At 44.2% G+C, this 22,064-nt stretch overlaps 3 protein-coding genes across 3 annotated transcripts; 2 read left to right on the top strand and 1 right to left on the bottom strand.

Annotated features, from left to right (window-relative positions):
- Positions 1 to 127: 127 nt before the first annotated feature.
- Positions 128 to 3,927, top strand: LOC126994047 (protein embryonic gonad-like). Its single transcript, XM_050853286.1, has 4 exons — positions 128 to 207; positions 495 to 646; positions 3,031 to 3,163; positions 3,922 to 3,927. Exons 1-4 carry the CDS (start codon positions 130 to 132, stop codon positions 3,925 to 3,927), a joined length of 369 nt encoding a protein of 122 aa, XP_050709243.1. The 5' UTR covers positions 128 to 129.
- LOC126994043 (uncharacterized) lies at positions 3,713 to 12,350 on the bottom strand. The gene is made up of 7 exons (XM_050853282.1): positions 12,327 to 12,350; positions 11,622 to 11,876; positions 10,785 to 10,974; positions 8,283 to 8,486; positions 6,573 to 6,821; positions 4,803 to 4,879; positions 3,713 to 4,123 (listed from the first exon to the last, which is right to left on the bottom strand). The coding sequence occupies exons 1-7, from the start codon at positions 12,333 to 12,335 to the stop codon at positions 4,028 to 4,030; spliced, it is 1,080 nt and encodes a 359-aa protein (XP_050709239.1). The 5' UTR covers positions 12,336 to 12,350; the 3' UTR covers positions 3,713 to 4,027.
- Positions 12,351 to 15,836: 3,486 nt separating this feature from the next.
- Positions 15,837 to 20,154, top strand: LOC126994046 (uncharacterized). Its single transcript, XM_050853285.1, has 5 exons — positions 15,837 to 15,863; positions 16,728 to 16,955; positions 17,571 to 17,760; positions 19,253 to 19,456; positions 20,111 to 20,154. The coding sequence occupies exons 1-5, from the start codon at positions 15,861 to 15,863 to the stop codon at positions 20,152 to 20,154; spliced, it is 669 nt and encodes a 222-aa protein (XP_050709242.1). The 5' UTR covers positions 15,837 to 15,860.
- The last annotated feature ends 1,910 nt before the right edge of the window (positions 20,155 to 22,064 follow it).

Raw genomic sequence — 22,064 nt, 5'->3', positions numbered from 1 at the left:
TATCTATATAATCTGTCATGCTTCTATGTAAAAATGGACCTGGGTATCTATAATATTATAATCTATCTGCCTCTATGTAATCCAGGACCTGGGTATCTATATATGTTTCTGTTTCTATGTCTCAGCGCCATGAACCAGCTGTGTCGTGTGTGTGGAGAGGCGGCCGCTGGCTTCCACTTCGGCGCCTTCACGTGCGAGGGATGCAAGGTGAGGGAAGGGAAGGGAAGGGAAGGGGAGGGAAGGGAAGGGAAGGGGAGGGAAGGGAAGGGAAGGGAAGGGAAGGGGAGGGAAGGAAGGAAGGGAAAAGGAGAGGAAGATGATTTTAAAAGGTAGATTATTTACATTTTTCTTCGTACTATTTTCTTTCATGTTCATTAAAAGACGATAGGAGAGAACACATACATACACATATACACCTCCCCCCCCCCTTCCCCCACCCTGAACGCCCCCACCCCCACACCCACTAACCCCCCTCTACGTTCCCCCCTCCACAGTCGTTCTTCGGGCGCACATGCAATAACGTGTCTTCGCTGGGCCGCTGCAAGAATGCCGGCCGCTGCGTCATTACCAAGAAGAACAGGACGTCTTGCAAAGCCTGCCGCCTGCACCGCTGTCTGCTGGCCGGCATGAGCAAGGCGGGCAGCAGGTGAGAGAGGGGGGGGTGCTGGGGGGCGGGGGGAAGGGGGGAGCGGGGTTGGAAGGGAAGGGTTGGGTGAGAGTAAGATTGTTAAGCTGGATCTCCTCTTTCTGAAACCATGTCGTAGATTTTGTGTGTGGAGGGGCGGGAGAGAGGCAGGGGAAGTGTTGGGTGCTTGGGGTGTTGGGGGGCATGGGTGGGGTAGTTTTATGACCCTGGTGGTAGTTTGACCTTTCTTCTGTACCATGAACCTGAAGAAACACACATTTGACAAGGCTTTCGTAAGAGTTGTGGGCATTTCCAGGAGTAGTTTTATGACCCTGGTGGTAGTGTGACCCTTCTTCTGTACCATGAACCTGAAGAAACACACATTTGACAAGGCTTTCGTAAGAGTTGTGGGCATTTCCAGGAGTAGTTTTATGACCCTGGTGGTAGTTTGACCCTTCTTCTGTACCGTGAACCTAAAGAAACACACATTTGACAAGGCTTTCGTAAGAGTTGTGGGCATTTCCAGGAGTAGTTTTATGATCCTGGTGGTAGTGTGACCCTTCTTCTGTACCCTGAACCTGAAGAAACACACATTTGACAAGGCTTTCGTAAGAGTTGTGGGCATTTCCAGGAGTAGCTTTATGATCCTGGTGGTAGTTTGACCCTTCTTCTGTACCATGAACCTGAAGAAACACATTTGACAAGGCTTTCTTAGGAGTTGTGGGCATTTCCAGTAGTTTTATGGACACTCGCTTCTCACTTCACCTATTTCTAAAGGTCAAAGAGAGGGTCAATCGGGTTCAAATGAGTGTTTCTTCAGGTTCACGGTACAGAGGAAGGGTCAAACTACCAGGAATCACCTTGTCTGTGTTCAGGTTCTGATCGTCTTTCTCTCCTGAAATATACAACTCCTGAAAGCTGTGCCAAATATGTAGGTTCACAGTACAGAGGAAGGGTGTGACACTGGGTCTGTACAAACTACCTGGAACACAACTCTTACGATGAAGCCTTGTCAAATATGTGTTTCTTCAGGTTCTGGTACAGAGGAAGGGTCACACCACTAGGGTCATTAAACTACCCCTGGAAATGCCCACAGCTCCCACGAAAGCCTTGTCAAATATGTGTTTCTTCAGGTTCACGGTACAGAGGAAGGGTCACACTACCACCAGGGTCATAAAACTACCCCTGGAAATGCCCACAACTCCCACGAAAGCCTTGTCAAATATGTGTTTCTTCAGGTTCACGGTACAGAGGAAGGGTCACACTACCACCAGGGTCATAAAACTACCCCTGGAAATGCCCACAACTCCCACGAAAGCCTTGTCAAATATGTGTTTCTTCAGGTTCATGGTACAGAGGAAGGGTCACACTACCACCAGGGCCATAAAACTACCCCTGGAAATGCCCACAACGCCCACGAAACCCTTGTCGAATGTGTTTCTTCAGGTTCACGGTACAGAGGAAGGGTCACACTACCACCAGGGTCATAAAACTACTCCTGGAAATGCCCACAACTCCCACGAAAGCCTTGTCAAATATGTGTTTCTTCAGGTTCACGGTACAGAGGAAGGGTCACACTACCACCAGGGTCATACAACTACTCCTGGAAATGCCCACAACTCCCACGAAAGCCTTGTCAAATATGTGTTTCTTCAGGTTCACGGTACAGAGGAAGGGTCACACTACCACCAGGGTCATAAAACTACCCCTGGAAATGCCCACAACTCCCACGAAAGCCTTGTCAAATGAGTGTTTCTTCAGGTTCACGGTACAGAGGAAGAGTCAAACTACCACCAGGGTCATAAAACTACTCCTGGAAATGCCCACAACTCCCACGAAAGCCTTGTCAAATATGTGTTTCTTCAGGTTCACGGTACAGAGGAAGGGTCACACTACCACCAGGGTCATAAAACTACTCCTGGAAATCCCCACAACTCTTACGAAAGCCTTGTCAAATATGTGTTTCTTTAGGTTCACGGTACAGAAGAAGGGCCACACTACCACCAGGGTCATAAAACTACTCCTGGAAATGCCCACAACTCCCACGAAAGCCTTGTCAAATGTGTGTTTCTTCAGGTTCAGGGTACAGAAGAAGGGTCACACTACCACCAGGGTCATAAAACTACTCCTGGAAATGCCCACAACTCCCACGAAAGCCTTGTCAAATATGTGTTTCTTTAGGTTCACGGTACAGAGGAAGGGTCACACTACCACCAGGGTCATAAAACTACTCCTGGAAATGCCCACAACTCCCACGAAAGCCTTGTCAAATATGTGTTATGGGCGGCGAAATGTCTTAAGTGTGTTTGGGGTTTATAAAGTGTTGGCTTTGTCCGTGTCAACATACTTTTCATACTCCAATACAAAATGTTGTGTTTCTAACCCCCCCCCCCTCTGCCCCCCAGGTACGGCAGGAGGTCCAACTGGTTCAAGATACACTGCCTTCTGGAGGGGGAGAAGCGCCTCACCCTCCTCCCCACCTCCCTCCCCTTCGCTCTCCCCACCTCCGCGCCTCCCCAGAATCAGTCACCTCCGAGGGCTCCGTGTTCACCCCACCTCCGCCTCCTCCTCCTCCTCCTCTTCCCTATCTCCCCTCCTCCCCCCTCCCTCCTCTACTCCTCCTCCCCTACCATTGTTATTTCTTTAAGGGGGGCAGCCTCCCTTCCTCACCCTACCCCTCCTCTCCCCTCCCTTCCTCCCCGCCACCTCCTCCTCCTCCTCTCCCCTCTTCTACCTCCTCCTCCTCCTCCTCCCTCTTGATCGCACTCTCAAGGGGCGCCTCCCCCCACTCCCCCCCGCCCCCCCTGGTCTTCCTCTTGACTTATCTCTTAAAAAAGGAGAGGAGGAGGAGGAGGAGGAGGAGGAAGAGAAGAAGAAGAAGAAGGAGGAAGAGAAGAAGAAAGACCCTCCTCCTATTTCTCTTCTTCCTCTTCCTCCTCCTATAGTTACCTCCTCTTCCTCCTCCTCCTCCTCCTCCTCCTCCTCCTCCTCCTCCTCGTTATTTATTTGTGTATCGTAGTAATTGTTTGTTCGTTCGTCTGTTGGTTTCTGTAATATGTTTGTGTTTTTGTTTGTTTGTATATGTAATTAGAGAGAGAGAGAGAGAGAGAGAGAGAGAGAGAGAGAGAGAGAGAGAGAGAGAGAGAGAACACAATAAGGGCATCAACACTTATTAATATTTCTAAGTTAATTATTTTTTTTCTTCATCAATAAAAAAAATAATAAAAAAAATCGAATTAAAATTTATATTCACATTAATTTTTCTTTTCCTAATTTTTTTTCTTCCCTTTTAAAAGAAATAAGATTGTTTTTGTTTTTGTTTTCTTTGTTTATTCTTGTTTTTTTCTTATTTTGCTCAGTAGTAGTAGTAGTAGTAGTAGTAGTAGTAGTAGTAGTAGTCATTTAAGTAGTAGTAGTAGTAGTAGTAGTAGGCAGCGGAGACCACGTACAAGTAGGCGTAGGACACAGGCCGCTCGGGTTATCGTAGAAGTTGGTGACCTGTAACAATAGTAGCAGTAGTAGTAGTAGTAGTAGTAGTAGTAGTAGTAATAGTAGTAGAAATAGGAGATAGGTGATGTTATATATGTCCAGAAAGAGGAGAACGAGAAGAATAGCGTAGTAGTAGTAGTAGTGGTAGTAGTAGTAGTAGTAGTAGTAGTAGTAGTAGTAGTAGTAGTAGTAGTAGAAATAGGAGATAGGTGATGTTGTATATGTCCAGAAAGAGGAGAACGAGAAGAATAGCGTAGTAGTAGTAGTAGTGGTAGTAGTAATAGTAGTAGTAGTAGTAGTAGTAGTAGTAGTAATAGTAGTAGAAATAGGAGATAGTTGATGTTATATATGTCCAGAAAGAGGAGAACGAGAAGAATAGCGTAGTAGTGGTAGTAGTAGTAGTAGTAGTAGTAGTAATAGTAGCAGTAGTAGTAGTAGTAGAAATAGGAGATAGTTGATGTTATATATGTCCAGAAAGAGGAGAACGAGAAGAATAGCGTAGTAGTAGTAGTAGTAGTAGTAGTAGTAGTAGTAGTAGTAGTAGTAGTAGTAGTAGTAGTAGTAGAAATAGGAGATAGGTGATGTTATATATGTCCAGAAAGAGGAGAACGAGAAGAATAGCGTAGTAGTAGTAGTAGTAGTAGTAGTAGTAGTAATAGTAGTAGTAGTAGTAGTAGTAGTAACTCACCTCTATATTCATTAAGGTCGGGTCTTGTAAGTAACTCAGGTAAGATCCACACGCTGCCTCGTCATTGGAGAACACGGCTGAGAGAGAGAGAGAGAGAGAGAGAGAGAGAGAGAGAGAGAGAGAGAGAGAGAGAGAGAGAGAGATTAATAAAAGAAAGAAATGGGAAAAGAAAGATTGAAAAAGAGGAAAGAAAGAAAGGAAGAGAAACCAATGAAATGAAGAAAAGAGAGAGAGAGAGAGAGAGAGAGAGAGAGAGAGAGAGAGAGAGAGAGAGAGAGAGAGAGAGAGAGAGAGAGAGTGGTTAGTATATTAATCTTGTTGTAATATATTTGTTTGAAGTTCATAGTAGTAGTAGTAGTAGTAGTAGTAGTAGTAGTAGTAGTAGTAGTAGTAGTAGTAGTAGTAGTAGTAGTAGTAGTAGTAGTAGTAGTAGTAGTAGTAGTAGTAGTAGTAGTAGTAGTAGTAGTAGTAGTAGTAGTAGTAGTAGTTCACTTTCCTCCTTATTCCCTCCCTTTATCCTAATCTCCCTCTCTTAATCCTCTCCCTTTCTCTCTCTTAATCCCTTGTTTTCCGCCCTTAATCCCCCTCCAATCCTATTCAATCCTTTTCTCCCTTCCTTTAATCCTTCTTCTAACTCCCTTCAATCCTTTAACTCTCCTAATCCTCTCCCTTTCTCTCCCTTAATCCCCTGTTTTCCTCCCTTAATCCCCCTCCAGTCCTATTCAATCCTTTTCTCCCTTCCTTTAATCCTTCTTCTAACTCCCTTCAATCCTTCACTAACTCTCCTAATCCTCTCCCTTTCTCTCCCTTAATCCCTTGTTTTCTTCCTTCATTCCTATTCAATCCTTTTCTCCCTTCCTTTAATCCTTCTTCTAACTCCCTTCAATCCTTTACTAACTCTCCTAATCCTCTCCCTTTCTCTCCCTTAATCCACCCTTAATCCCCCTTCATTCCCTCTCAATCCTTTTCTCCCTTCCTTTAATCCTCTTCTAATCCCCTTCAGTCCTTCACTAACTCTCTTAATCCCTTTCTGTCCTCTCTAATCCCCTTTTGATCCTCTTTTCCCTCCCTTGATCCTCTTATAAATACCTTAATCCCTTTGAAACGCTATTAAAATCCCTTCTACCTCTTCTAATCCCCTTATAATCCCTTCCTAACGTTTCTAATCCCCTTCTACCTCTCTCAATCCTCTTTTTCTACTTTTGATCCTCTTTCTAATCCTCCTCCAATCCCTTCTAATCCTCTTTATCTACTCTTAATCCCTTTCTAACTTTTAATTCCCTTCAAATCCTCTTCCAATCCCTTCTAATCCTCTTTACCCACTCTTAATCCCTTTCTAATTCCCCTAATCCCTTTTTAATCTTCCTCAAACACCCTTTAATCCTATTTTTACACTCTTAATACCCTTCTAACTCTCCTAATCCCCTTCTGTGTATTCTAATCCTCTTCTGTGTCTCCTAATCCCCTTCTCTGTCTCCTAATCCCCTTTCAACTCTCCTAATCTCTTTCTATGTCTTCTAATCCCCTTGTATCTCTTCTAATCCCTTTTTAATCCTCTTACAACCCCCTAATCCCCTTCTGTGTCTCCTAATCCCCTTCTATGTCTTCAAATTCCCTTCTGTTTATCCCAATCCTATTCTGTGTCTTCTAATCCCCTTCTGTGTCTTCTAATCCCCTTCTGTGTCTTCAAATCCCCTTGTATCTCTTCTAATCCCTTTCTAATCCCCTTACAAACCCCTTAATCCCCTTCGATCCTATTCCCACACTCACCATTCATAAACAACACCATCGAACCGCCCACAAATCTTCTATACGCATCGTGATCCGCTAAGCTCAGATTCGGATTCCAGGCGCAGAAGCTACTGGACTCCACAAACGCTATGGCTTCATCGTCTAGGAGATCCGCGTGCCCGAACTGCGTGGTGTTGAGATGCCATTTGCCGGCTAACTTAGGATCCACGGCGTTGTAGAATCGAATGTTACTTAGCTCAAGAGGGGCGCATGCCACTCCCGATGATCCTGTGAGAGGGAGAGAGAGGGATGAAGGGGGAGGAGGGAGAGAAATGAAAGAGTGAAGATGATGGTTAACTCTTGCGTAATGGATTTGGACAGCATAGGGATGAAAGAGTGAAGATGCTGGTTAACTCTTGCATTAGGGATGAAAGAATGAAGATGCTGGTTAACTCTTGCATAAGGGATGAAAGAGTGAAGATGCTGGTTAACTCTTGCATAAGGGATGAAAGAGTGAAGATGCTGGTTAACTCTTGCATTAGGTATGAAAGAGTGAAGATGCTGGTTAACTCTTGCATTAGGTATGAAAGAGTGAAGATGCTGGTTAACTCTTGCATTAGGGATGAAAGAGTGAAGATGCTGGTTAACTCTTGCATTAGGTATGAAAGAGTGAAGATGCTGGTTAACTCTTGCATTAGGGATGAAAGAGTGAAGATGCTGGTTAACTCTTGCATTAGGGATGAAAGAGTGAAGATGCTGGTTAACTCTTGCATTAGGGATGAAAGAGTGAAGATGCTGGTTAACTCTTGCATTAGGGATGAAAGAGTGAAGATGCTGGTTAACTCTTGCATAAGGGATGAGAGAGTGAAGATGCTGGTTAACTCTTGCATTAGGGATGAAAGAGTGAAGATGCTGGTTAACTCTTGCATTAGGGATGAAAGAGTGAAGATGCTGGTTAACTCTTGCATAAGGGATGAAAGAGTGAAGATGCTGGTTAACTCTTGCATTAGGGATGAAAGAGTGAAGATGCTGGTTAACTCTTGCATAAGGGATGAAAGAGTGAAGATGCTGGTTAACTCTTGCATAAGGGATGAAAGAGTGAAGATGCTGGTTAACTCTTGCATTAGGTATGAAAGAGTGAAGATGCTGGTTAACTCTTGCATAAGGGATTAGGACAGCACAGGGATGAAAGAGTGAAGATGCTGGTTAACTCTTGCATAAGGGATTTGGACAGCACAGAGATGAAAGAGTGAAGATGCTGGTTAACTCTTGCATAAGGGATTAGGACAGCACAGGGATGAAAGAGTGAAGATGCTGGTTAACTCTTGCATAAGGGATTTGGACAGCACAGGGATGAAAGAGTGAAGATGCTGGTTAACTCTTGCATAAGGGATTTGGACAGCACAGGGATGAAAGAGTGAAGATGCTGGTTAACTCTTGCATAAGGGATTTGGACAGCACAGGGATGAAAGAATGAAGATGCTGGTTAACTCTTGCATAAGGGAAAGGAGAGAGATGGGTTGTTAGAGATTGAAAAGGGAGGAGGGAAAGAGAGTTTGGGAGTGAGGGAGAGGAAGGGAGGGAGAGAAAGGGAAAAGAGAGGAAAAGAAAGAGAGAGAAGATAGATTTTAAAACAGACAGAAAGAGACAGACAGGTTGCAGATTAAGACAGACAGACAGACAGACAGACAGACAGACAATCATCCCTTCCCCCTCCACCCCCCAAAACACCTATCTCCCAATCCTTACCTGGGAGAGAATCGAAACCCCCTTCAATGTGCATGGTGGGTAGCCCGTAATTCAAATACTCCCCCGGGTTGATGCAGAACTCCGGGATCAAGCCAAGGGGGTCCACGCCGTCCACGGGGGATACAAACACCTGGGCCTTGACTTTCCCGCAGCCCCCCTTGAGGTACTCCACCAAGACATGAGACCCTGCCGAGTGCCCGCTTACTGGAGGAGGAGGAGGAGGAGGAGGAGGAGAGATGAAAGAGTGGAGATGCTGGTTAACTCTTGCATAAAGGATTTGGACAGCACAGGGATGGAAGAGTGAAGATGCTGGTTAACTCTTGCATAAAGGATTAGGACAGCACAGGGATGAAAGAGTGGAGATGCTGGTTAACTCTTGCATAAAGGATTCGGACAGCACAGGGATGAAAGAGTGAAGATGCTGGTTAACTCTTGCATAAAGGATTTGGACAGCACAGGGATGAAAGAGTGAAGATGCTGGTTAACTCTTGCATAAAGGATTCGGACAGCACAGGGATGAAAGAGTGAAGATGCTGGTTAACTCTTGCATAAAGGATTTGGACAGCACAGGGATGAAAGAGTGAAGATGCTGGTTAACTCTTGCATAAAGGATTTGGACAGCACAGGGATGAAAGAGTGGAGATGCTGGTTAACTCTTGCATAAGGGATTTGGACAGCACAGGGATGAAAGAGTGAAGATGCTGGTTAACTCTTGCATAAAGGATTAGGACAGCACAGGGATGAAAGAGTGAAGATGCTGGTTAACTCTTGCATAAAGGATTTGGACAGCACAGGGATGAAAGAGTGGAGATGCTGGTTAACTCTTGCATAAGGGATTTGGACAGCACAGAGATGGAAGAGTGAAGATGCTTGTTAACTCTTGCATAAGGGATTTGGACAGCACAGGGATGAAAGAGTGAAGATGCTGGTTAACTCTTGCATAAGGGATTTGGACAGCACAGGGATGAAAGAGTGAAGATGCTGGTTAACTCTTGCATAAAGGATTAGGACAGCACAGGGATGAAAGAGTGGAGATGCTGGTTAACTCTTGCATAAGGGATTAGAACAGCACAGGGATGAAAGAGTGGAGATGCTGGTTAACTCTTGCATAAAGGATTAGGACAGCACAGGGATGAAAGAGTGAAGATGCTGGTTAACTCTTGCATAAAGGATTTGGACAGCACAGGGATGAAAGAGTGGAGATGCTGGCTAACTCTTGCATAAAGGATTCGGACAGCACAGAGATGAAAGAGTGAAGATGCTGGTTAACTCTTGCATAAAGGATTTAGACAGCACAGGGATGAAAGAGTGAAGATGCTGGTTAACTCTTGCATAAAGGATTTGGACAGCACAGGGATGAAAGAGTGAAGATGCTGGTTAACTCTTGCATAAGGGATTAGGACAGCACAGGGATGAAAGAGTGAAGATGCTGGTTAACTCTTGCATAAGGGATTAGGACAGCACAGGGATGAAAGAGTGAAGATGCTGGTTAACTCTTGCATAAGGGATTAGGACAGCACAGAGATGAAAGAGTGAAGATGCTGGTTAACTCTTGCATAAAGGATTTGGACAGCACAGGGATGAAAGAGTGGAGATGCTGGTTAACTCTTGCATAAAGGATTTGGACAGCACAGGGATGAAAGAGTGGAGATGCTGGTTAACTCTTGCATAAGGGATTAGGACAGCACAGGGATGAAAGAGGGGAGATGCTGATTAACTCTTGCATAAGGGATTTGGACAGCACAGGGATGAAAGAGTGGAGACGCTGGCCAACTCTTGCATAAGGGATTAGGACAGTACAGGGATGAAAGAGTGAAGATGCTGGTTAACTCTTGCATAAAGGATTTGGACAGCACAGGGATGAAAGAGGGGAGATGCTGGTTAACTCTTGCATAAGGGATTAGGGCAGCACAGGGATGAAAGAGTGAAGATGCTGGTTAACTCTTGCATAAGGGATTTGGACAGCACAGGGATGAAAGAGTGGAGATGTTGGTTAACTCTTGCATAAGGGATTAGGACAGCACAGGGATGAAAGAGTGGAGATGCTGGTTAACTCTTGCATAAGGGATTTGGACAGCACAGGGATGAAAGAGTGGAGATGCTGGTTAACTCTTGCATAATGGATTAGGACAGCACAGGGATGAAAGAGTGGAGATGCTGGTTAACTCTTGCATAAAGGATTAGGACAGCACAGGGATGAAAGAGTGGAGATGCTGGTTAACTCTTGCATAAGGGATTAGGACAGCACAAAGATGAAAGAGTGGAGATGCTGGTTAACTCTTGCATAAAGGATTAGGACAGCACAGGGATGAAAGAGTGGAGATGCTGGTTAACTCTTGCATAAAGGATTAGGACAGCACAGGGATGAAAGAGTGGAGATGCTGGTTAACTCTTGCATAAGTTGAGTGACTGACTAAGTGGCGGATTGACTGACTGAAACACACACACACACACACACACACACACACACACACACACACACACACAGATGCAAATACGTACACACAAGGTTATCCAGGTCCAAATGCACTCCCTCGTCCACTCCCTTCTCGTGCAGTTTTTCCTCCAAGTGTTCTTCGGCCCAAGCGAGGACGGAGGCGAAGATAGGAACCTTGTCCACTGGGTTAACGGGTAGACTCAGACTCCACGGGACCACCAATGCGAACCCGTGCGAGGCGAGGAAGTGGCCGAACTGAGGAGGAGGAGGAGAAAGGGAGGATTATTTGAGTGAGTGACTGACTGACTGGGGGATTGAGGTGGTGTTAGAATCGGTACAGAGGAGGTGTAGAGTGAGAATGTGTGTGTGTGTGTGTGTGTGTGTGTTCAGTTAGTCAGTCAAGCGAAGCGAAGTAGTACAGATATCGTCATAAGTTATTTTTAAGTCATTCTCCACTCCAACAAGCTTCCTGCAGAGTTGAACAGTGCAAAAATGACAAATTCCTTTAGATATAGGTTTTCTAGTAGGTCAATCAGTCAGTCAGTCAGTTAGTCAGTCAGGCGAAGCGATGCAGTACAGATATCGCCACGAGTTATTTTTCAGTCATTCGCCACTCCAACAAGCTTCCTGGAAAACTGGTCAGTGCAAAAATGACATATATCTTTATAGGCTTTGTAGTAAGTCAGTCACTCAGTCAGTCAGGAGCAAGACTTAGTGCAAGGTTATTTTTTTTTCTTATTTTTTACGTTCCCTGTGTTTCACCGGTAAGAGGAGGAGGAGAGGGAGAAATTGAGGTTGTGTTATGGTAGTTAAGGAAAGAAGGAGGAGGGGGAGGAGGAATACACACACACACACACACACACACACACACACACACACACACACACACACACACAACCCACCTCCTGATAGAGCGATCCAGGTGTGTACCCGCCAAAAGAATCGATGAAGTATACGGTCCCAAATGTTCCAGGCTCAGTTGGCACCCACACGTCCAGCTCCTCCTGTAGATCTATTGTTACCACCGCCGAGATGTGGATATGGGTGGAGTTGAGTGGACCGGGGGTGTAGGGGTCGGTGGTGGAGGTGGTGGAGGTGGAGGTGGTGATGAGGAGGAAGAAGAGGGTGATGGTGGTGGTGGTGGTGGTGGTGTGTTTCTGAAATGATTGGGATTGGTGGTTAAGTTGATAGGCATATAGATTGATTGAGAGAGAGAGAGAGAGAGAGAGAGAGAGAGAGAGAGAGAGAGAGAGAGAGAGAGAGGGTTGAAAGAATGATAAAACAAATATAAATAAATAATATATATGAAGGAAACGAAAGGAAGAGAGAGAGAGAGAGAGAGAGAGAGAGATTGGAAAGGAAAAAATGTAGGAGAAAAAGAAGAGAAATTAAGAAAAAGAGAGAGAAAGAGAATAATGAAAATAAGAAAGGAAAAAAATATTGAAAAAAGAAAAAATATAAGACAAAAAAAAAGAAAATTAAAAGAAAAAAACAAAAAGTATGAATTGGAAGATGGAAGAGAGAGAGAGAGAGAGAGAGAGAGAGAGAGAGAGAGAGAGAGAGAGAGAGAGAGAGAGAGAGAGAGAGAGAGAGAGAGAGAGACTTACCCACGCCATCTTGCAATCAGAAATGAGAGAGAGTGAGAGAGAAGAATCTTATATTGAGTTGCATCTCTCTCTCTCTCTCTCTCTCTCTCAAAAGCCAGTTTTTTATCAGTAATTTTTATTTTCTCGTTGTTTTCCTCGTAGTGTCCCATGACGAAGCTGTTTAATTGTTGTTGTTGTTGTTGTTGTTGTTGTTGTTTATCTTGCCTCAGGGATGGGTCCTGGGCCAACGATCTTCCTAGTGTACAAAGATGCCCTCGTATCAAAAGTAGATGACCTCGCAGATGACACAAAATTAGGAGGTGGACACATACTGGAGAATGTGTCGCTCACCGCCTGAAGAACCTCGTGATCACAGGTTTTGTTTGTTTGTTTGTTTGTTTGTTTACAGCTGAGACAGTTCAATGGCGTAAAGAACAATATACCCGCTACTCACTGCTCCTGAATAGAGGTCAAAGGAGTGTCCAAAAAGAGAGGTCAATTTCGGGAGGAGAGGTGTCCTGATACCCTCCTCTTGAAAGAGTTCAGGTCGTAGGCAGGAGGAAATACAGATGAAGGAAGATTGGTCCAGAGTTTACCAGCGTGAGGGATGAAAGAGTGAAGATGCTGGTTGACTCTTGCATAAAGGGTTTGGACAGTATAGGGATGAAAGAGTGAAGATGCTGGTTAACTCTTGCATAAGGGGTTTGGACAGTATAGGGATGAAAGAGTGAAGATGCTGGTTGACTCTTGCATAAGGGGTTTGGACAGTATAGGGATGGAAGAGTGAAGATGCTGGTTGACTCTTGCATAAGGGGTTTGGACAGTATAGGGATGGAAGAGTGAAGATGCTGGTTGACTCTTGCATAAGGGGTTTGGACAGTATAGGGATGAAAGCGTGAAGTTGCTGGTTAACTCTTGCATAAGGGATTAGGACAGTATAGGGATGAAAGAGTGAAGATGCTGGTTGACTCTTGCATAAGGGGTTTGGACAGTATAGGGATGGAAGAGTGAAGATGCTGGTTAACTCCTGCATAAGGGGTTTGGACAGTATAGGGATGAAAGAGTGAAGATGCTGGTTAACTCTTGCATAAGGGGTTTGGACAGTATAGGGATGAAAGAGTGAAGATGCTGGTTGACTCTTGCATAAAGGGTTTGGACAGTATAGGGATGAGCATGAGTAGAAAGTCGAGTGCAGCGGGGCCGCGGGAGGGGGGGAGGCATGCAGTTAGCAAGTTCAGGAGAGCAGTCAGCGTGGAAATATCGATAGAAGATAGAAAGAGAGGCAACATGGCGGCGGAATTTGAGAGGTAAAAGACTATCAGTAGGAGGAGGAGAGCGGATGAGACGAAGAGCCTTAGACTCAACTCTCTGTTTATGGAATTTCTGACTATGTCCGGCCATTAGTAGACAAACGTGGCAAATATGTTTTAACCTCAAACAATGTAAGGTCATGAACATAGGTCAAGTTTGGGGCACACGCTATACCAGGTCATGCCCTCAATGGCCCTCGAGATCTCCGCCGCCTCGCCCTTTGAGCCTGTGGGAGCAGATACCCATCACCCCCGGACACAGGGCAGGGGGACATCCAGGTTACCACAGTGTGTCGGTGCCCCCAGGGAGGATGAACAGCTGGGTGAGCCGCACGGATTCGAACCCAAGCCCGCGTGTTCGAAATCAGGGGCGCAAACCACTTTACCGAGGAGACAAATGCTGGTCTTCAATATAATCCTCGACCTCAAACAAAGACGGCATCATAACGATCAATCTTAACCCGGTAGCTGCGGGGGTCATGTTACTTAGGTTAGGTTAGGTTAGGTTAGGTTAAAGGCCCCTCTAAGTAAAATAATGAGAAAGAATCATCACTCACGCAAACCATTTCATAATATATATCAACGCATGTGTGATCAGTTTATGTATCATCTATTTTGGGAGGTTTATATCATGGCAGAAATTTGGCCCGTCGCTGCTACACGGTAAAACTACAAATTTGGCCCATCGCTGCTACACGGTAAAGCCACAAATTTGGCCCATCGCTGCTACACGGTAAAGCCACAAATTTGGCCCATCGCTGCTACACGGTAAAGCCACAAATTTGGCCCGTCGCTGCTACACGGTAAAGCCACAAATTTGGCCCGTCGCTGCTACACGGTAAAGCCACAAATTTGGCCCATCGCTGCTACACGGTAAAGCCACAAATTTGCCCCGTCGCTGCTACCGGGTTAAAATGAGCGATCAATGTACAGTTCTCCTCCTCCTCTTCCTCTCTTCCTCTTCTCCTTCCTCCTCTTCTTCCATTTCTTTCTCCTTTTTCTCCTCCAGCTTGTCCATTATCTCTCATTCTTTCTATCCTCAATTATCGCCTCCATCCCCCTTCTTCCTCCTCATTCGACACTGCAACAAGCTTCCTGCAGAATATGTTAGTGCGAGTAAAAGAAAATAAGTGATGTTGGGCTTACTTAGAGAGAGAGAGAGAGAGAGAGAGAGAGAGAGAGAGAGAGAGAGAGAGAGAGAGAGAGAGAGAGAGAGACGTACCAAATACCTTAACCAAAAACTCGGACACTCGTAAAGGCATTCGTGAAGCTGCGCCTGTGAATTGCCTACGACTTGAACGCTTGCAAGATTAGAGTATCAGGTCACCTCTCCACACGAAATTGACCCATCTTGACCTCTCCGTGCTTTTTTCTTTTAACGGAGCAGTGTCTAATGAGCTCCCTTGTTTGTGGTTAAGTGTTTTCTTCCCCTTGAGTTCCCTTCTGTACTATAAAAAAAATCTTATCTACGTTTCTCGGGCTGGCACTGTTTAACTCTGCCTGCCTGTCTGTTATCGTCTGACCTTCCCACGCCTACTGCTTGTTCCTATTGGTGGGTATTGGAATATATTTAACCTTTGTTGCCTAATTTGTGTTTTAATTACTGAACATTATATTTCGTTTCATTATCATTGTCATCTCTCTCTCTCTCTCTCTCTCGCAATATCGCAGTTTTTTATGTAATTCGTTTTATTTAGTCACCCCCAGCTGACACACACACACACACACACACACACACATACACACACACACACACCTGGGAGAGATGACAGGTGTTCGGAGATAGCGATTGGAATTCCTACCTTTTTTTCTTCTGTTTTACCTCTCACAACGACACCTGAAGGTCACATAATGAGTTCAGGTGTGTGCTGTTTACCTGTCTGAAGCCTAATTGGGGAGGCGTACATATGTTACCTGAAGAAAATGGATTGAAATGGAAAATAATGAAAAATAGAAATAATAAAACAATACCCCAAAAAATATAGAGAGATAGATAAATAGATAGATAGATACATTGATAGATAGATAGACAGATAGAGAGATAGATAGATTCAGCATGAAATTAAAGAAACAGTTATGTAAAATGCAATATAATTAACTTTAGGTAGGAAAGTATTTAGAACAGGAAAAAAAAGGAAGATTATTATAGGGAAGAAGAGTATTAGGGTACGAGAGAGAGAGAGAGCCCCATATATAAAGATAGCTCACATCTCATTTTCCCACACGTCCTTTAAATATAGCGAAGATGGTAAGTCTCTCTCTCTCTCTCTCTCTCTCCTCATTTTCATCATTTTCTTTATTTTCTTAATTTTCTTCATTTTTTCATCTGCTTTTTTTCTTATTTCTCATTTCCTCTTTTCCTTCCTTATTTTCTTCTATTTTCCTCATTTCCCTTTTTCTTTCTTCTTTTCTTCACTTCTTCTTCTTCTTCTTCTTCTTCTTCCATATTTTGCTCCTTCCTCGATTCTTCTTTCTTTCTTCCTTCCTTTCTTTCTTTCTTTTAACCTTTCTGCCTTCATCTCGTTCCTCTCTCTCTCTCTCTCTCTCTCTCTCTCTCTCTCTCTCTCTCTCTCTCTCTCTCTCTCTCTCTCTCATTTTCTCACAAGTTTAAGAAGAGAAGGTGAGGTTTCCAGGCATACATACATACATACATACAGATTTCAAGTTTCGCGATTTTAGGTTTTGTGATTCACAGTTCGCGATTTCAGGTTTTGTGATTCACTGTTCGCGATTTCAGGTTTTGTGATTCACTGTTCGCGATTTCAGGTTTTGTGATTCACTGTTCGCGATTTCAGGTTTTGTGATTCACTGTTCGCGATTTTAGGTTTTGTGATTCACTGTTCGCGATTTTAGGTTTTGTGATTCACTGTTCGCGATTTCACGTTTTGCGCTTTCAGGTTTCGCGGTTTCAATATTTACTTCTGTTTTTCAATCTATCACTTATCCAGTCATTCAGTCAGTCAGTCAGTCAGTCAATCAGTCAGTCAGTCCCTTACTCTATCTCTCATTCTCTCTCAAGTTAAAGAAAAGAAGGTGAGGTTTTGAGGCGTACAGATCCCCTTTCCCTTACAATTTCCACGGTCCCTCACACACGCAAACTCTCTCATTGCAGAAGCTAACCTGGATCACCACCCTCGTCACCACCCTCACCATCACCACGGCATATGACCCCTACACCCCCGGGCCGCACCCTACCAAGCACACACACATATCTGCCTTAGTGACCACAGGGCTGCAGGAGGAACTGGATATCTGGACCCCAACTGACCCCGGACTATACCCAACCCTATACCTGATTGATGGCTTCGGGGGCTTTATACCTGCTAATGCTTATAATGATGTAGGTGAAGAGGAGGAGGAGGAGGAGGAGGAGGAAGAAGAGGAAGAGGGTAGTGTGTGTGTGTGTGTGTGTGTGTGTGTAGGATAGATAGATATTGATAGATAGATGGATAGATATAGAGAGAGATAGAGGATAGGGAAGGAAAGAGAAAGAAGGGAAGGCGGTGTGTGTGTGTGTGTGTGTGTGTGTGTGTGTGTGTGTGTGTGTGTTTTGAAATATGAGGGTTTTGTTTTGTTTGTTTGTTTGTTTGTTCTCTGTCCGTCTGTTGTCTTCTTTTTTTTCCTCTTTTTTTTCTTCTCCTTTTCTTGTTTTCATTTGTTTTCGTTCTTTTTTTTTCTTCTCCATCTCCTTTTTTTCTTCCTTCTTTCTTCTTCCATTTTCTTCTCCTCCTCGTTTTTCTTCTTCTCTCCTCTTTTTCTACTTCTTCTTTTTCTTCTTTCTTCTTTGTGTTCTTCCTCCTCTGCTCTTTTCTTCACCCTCGTCTTCTTCCTCCTTTTCTTATTCCTCTTCTTCTTTAACTAACTAACCTAATGTATCCCTTCTCTTCTTCTTCCTCCTCCTCCTCCTCCTCCTCCTCCTCCTCCTCCTCCTCCTCCTCCTCCTCCTCCTCCACAGCTGAGCCACCACATCGCCTCTCACGGGTTCTCGGTGGTGGCGCCCTGGAGCATCACTCTACCTCTTAACCCAGTGGACAAGGTTCCTATCTTCGACTCCGTCCTTACCTGGGCCGAGGAACACCTGGAGGAGAAGCTACACGCGAAGGGACTGGACGAGGGAGTGCATCTGGACCTCAATAATACCGTTTGTACGTATGTGATTCACTGTTCGCGATTTCAGGTTTTGCGATTTCACGGTTCGCGATTTTAGGTTTTGTGATTCACGGTTCGCGATTTTAGGTTTTGTGATTCACGGTTCGCGATTTTAGGTTTTGTGATTTCATGTTTTGCGATTTTAGGGTTTGTGATTCACGGTTCGCGATTTTAGGTTTTGTGATTCAGGTTTTGCGATTTCAGGTTTTGCGATCTCACGTTATGTGATTTTAAGTTTTGTGATTCACGTTTTGTGATTTCACGGTTCGCGATTTTAGATTTTGTGATTCCCGGTTCGCGATTTCACGTTTTGCGATTTCAGGTTTCGCGGTTTCAATATTTACTTCTATTTTTCAATCTATCTGTTATCCAGTCAGTCAGTCACTCACTCACTCACTCACTCACCCACTCAAATAATTCTCCTCCTCCTCCTCCTCCTCCTCCTCCTGCTCCTCCTCCTCTTCTTCTTCCTTTTCTTTCTCCTCTTCCTCCTCTTCTTCTTCCTTTTGTTGCTCCTCTTCCTCCTCCTCTTCTTTCAATCTTTCCTCTTTATCTTCAACCTTCACCCACCCTCCTCCTCCTCCTCCTCCTTCTTCCTTCTGTTCCTCCTCCTATTCTTCCTCCTCCTCCCTGTCCTCTCTTCTCTCACTCTTGCTATCTCCACCCTTCACCTCCATCCCTCTTCTTCCTCCTCGTTCGCCACTCCAACAAGTTTCCCGTAGAATTTGTTAGTGCGAAAATCATCAATTCCTGTGTAGAATTTCGAGTTAGTCAGTCAGTCAGTATATTGGTTAATCTTTCCCCTCCTCCTCCTCCTCCTCCTCCTCCTTCCTCCTTCTGTTTATCCTTCTATTCTTCCTCCTCCTCCTTATCCTTAACCTCTTCTTCCATTCTTGCTATCTCCATCCTTCACTTCCACTCCTCCTTCTCTTCACTCGCCACTCCAACAAGCTTCCTGTAGAATCTGTTAGTGCGAAAATATCGATTCCTATGTAGAGTTTCGAGTCAGTCAGTCGATCAGTATATCACTTAATCTTTCCTTTCCTCCTCCTCAGGTTTTCGAGTCAAGCAGTCAGTTAATCAATATATCAGTTAGGTCGATCTTATAAGACATCTTGGCTTCTCACATTACATATTTATAAAGGTCAAAGAAAGGGTCAGTCGGGTTCTATGAGTGTTTCTTTAGGTTCACGGCACACAGGAAGAGTCAAACTACCACCAGGGCCATAAAACTACTCCTGGAAATGTCCCAAACTCCTATGAAAGCTTTGTCAAATATGTTTTTGGACGACGAAATATTTAGTAATACGGCCGTAACACCACCCTGGACGATTCAGGGCATATTCCTCCTACTCATCCCCCGTCCGACTCCTTTATGCATGTTTTTAAGATTCTCCATAGTGATGTTTTCTATGCCCTCTCTGACCTTAACTCTCAGATGGCGTATGGTTTTAATCTTTCCTCCTCCTCCTCCTCCTCCTCCCCCAGTAAGCGGGCACTCTGCGGGGGCTCACGTCATGGTGGAGTACTTCAAGATAGGCTGCGGCAACATAAGAGCCCAGGTGCTTTTCTCCCCCGTGGACGGCGTGGACCCCATCGGCCTCATCCCGGAGTTCTGCATCACCCCGGGGGAGTATTTGAACTTCGGCCTCCCCACCTTGCACCTCATGGTCGGCTTTGATAATGTCCCAGGTGAGAACACAGAGGGTTGGGGGATGGAGGAGGGGGTGGTTGAGAGGAGCCTGCTGGTCGGTCTCTTTGTCCCACCCAGTTATATAGCGCAGGCAAGTGTTTATAGTGACGCCAATCAGTGAGTCGGTTAGTCAATCAATTAGTCACTCACTCACTCAAATACTTCTCCTCCTCCTACTCTTCCTCCTCCTCTTCTTCCTTTTCTTTCTCCTCTTCCTCCTCCTCTTCTTCTTTTTGTATCTCCTCTTCTTCCTCCTTCTTGTCCATAACCTCCTCTTCTCTCAATCTTTCCTCCCCACCTTCACCTCCATCCCTCCTCCTCCTCCTCCTCTTTCTTCCTTCTGTTCCTCTCCCCTTAAAATAAAATAAAAATATAAGTAAAACAATATGCGTAAGTTCCTATATCTCTCTCACAACACCATCTGCAAGCCTCTGAACCTCACCTTCTCTTCTTAAAACCAAAAAAACATCCAATTTCTCTTTCTCTCCTTCTCTCTCTTTTTGTCTTTCTTCTTTTCTCTCTTTATTTCTCTCTTAATTGTGTATGTTTTCCTCTATTGCTTCTTCATAGCCGGTAAACCTCACCTTCTCTTCTTTAAAACCACAAATATATAAGTACAACAATCTCTATAAAGTCCCAAACCTCTCTCACAGCGCCATCTGGATTCCCCTGCGCCCCTGACGATCTTTGCAACTGAGATTCTGCTAGCCGCTAAACCTCACCTTCTCTTCTTAAAACCACAAAACTATAAGTACAACAATCTCTATAAATTCCAAAACCTCTCTCACAGCGCCCTCTGGATTCCCTTGCGCCCCTGACGATCTGAGCAAAATGAGGTTTTGTTAGCCGTTAAACCTCACCTTCTCTTCTTAAAAACCACAAAACTATAAGTACAACAATCTCTATAAATTCCAAAACCTCTCTCACAGCGCCCTCTGGATTCCCTTACGCCCCTGACGATCTGAGCAAAATGAGGTTTTGTTAGCCGTTAAACCTCACCTTCTCTTCTTAAAAACCACAAAACTATAAGTACAACAATCTCTATAAATTCCAAAACCTCTCTCACAGCGCCCTCTGAATTCCCTTGCGCCCCTGACGATCTTTGCAACTGAGATTCTGGTAGCCGCTAAACCTCACCTTCTCTTCTTAAAAACCACAAAACTATAAGTAAAACAATCTCTATAAATTCCAAAACCTCTCTCACAGCGCCATCTGGATTCCCTTGCGCCCCTGACGATCTTTGCAACTGAGATTCTGCTAGCCGCTAAACCTCACCTTCTCTTCTTAAAAACCACAAAACTATAAGTACAACAATCTCTATAAATTCCCAAACCTCTCTCACAGCGCCATCTGGATTCCCTTGCGCCCCTGACGAACTAAGCAACATGAGATTCTACAACGCATTCGATCCTACTGTCGCTCCTCTCTGGCACATCAACGCTACCATCTACGGGCATGTTGACTTGCTGGATGACTACTTCGTGGACGCGGGTATGAACGCCGGGGTCTGTGGTTACAATCCTGACCTTTCTTACGAGCAGCGCGCATTGTACAGACGGTTCGCGGGTGGGACAGTCGCTTCGTTTATGAAAGGTAAGGAAGGGAAAGGAAGGAAGGGGTATAGAAGGAGAGGGAAAGGAAGGAAAAGGAAAAGGAAGGCAGGGATAGGAAAGAGAAGAAAGGAAGGAAGGAAGGAAGAGAGGTAGAAGATGAATAGAAGGGAAGAGAATGGAGATAGGAGGAGAGGAGAATGAAAGAAAGGGAAGATATTGAGGGGAAAGGGAGAGAAGGGTAGAGAGGAAGAAAAGAAAGATAGAAGAGGAATAAAGAGAAGGAAGGAAGGAAGAAATATAGTTGAATAAAAGAGAGAAGAAGAAAGGAAGGGAGAAGGGTAGAGAGGAGGAAGAAAAGAAAGATAGAAGGAAGGAAGGACGAATAAGGGAGAAAGATAGATAGATAGAAGGGAAGAGAAGGAAGGAAGGGAGAAGGAGAGGAGATAGGAAGAGAAGGAAGATAGATAGATAGAAGGGAAGAGAATAAAGAAGGAGGAGGAGGAGGAGGAGAAGAGAGAAAAAGGGAAGAAAAGAGGAAAAAAAAACACAAATACAAATAATAGAAAAAAATAACGAGAAAATAACAAAAAAAGAAGAAAAACAAAACTATCTATCCATCTATCTATCTATCTATCTATCTATCTATCAGCCGTGTTCACTGAGGAAGAGGAAGCGTGTGGGACCTACCTGAGTTACCTGGAGGACCCGGAACTAATGACCGTACAGGTAAGAGTTTGTTTACAGGTGAGAAGGGAAAGGAAGGAGAAAAAATATAGGCCTATGATATGTTGTTGTTTTTTTATTGAATTTTTTGCTTGATTTTTTCTACTTTAGTTTTTCATCGTTTTTTTTTTTTTTTTTTTTGTTTGTTTGTTTGTTTGTTTGTTTTCTCGTCAGTGTTTTTTTTATTAATTGTTTTTTTTTTTTTTTTTCACTTTTTTTTTTTCTCTTTTCAATGTTTTAATTTTTCTAATTTATTTTCCGTTCACTTTTTTTTTTGCGTATTTCTTAATTTTTTTGTGTTTTTTCTACTTTTTTTTTCTCGTCAATATAC

The sequence above is a fragment of the Eriocheir sinensis genome, unplaced genomic scaffold (genome assembly GCF_024679095.1).
Source record: "Eriocheir sinensis breed Jianghai 21 unplaced genomic scaffold, ASM2467909v1 Scaffold709, whole genome shotgun sequence".
NCBI classification, from domain to species: Eukaryota; Metazoa; Arthropoda; class Malacostraca; order Decapoda; family Varunidae; genus Eriocheir; species Eriocheir sinensis.
The sequence above is the reverse complement of the archived record's forward strand: the minus strand, read 5'-3'. Positions and strand labels throughout refer to the sequence as shown.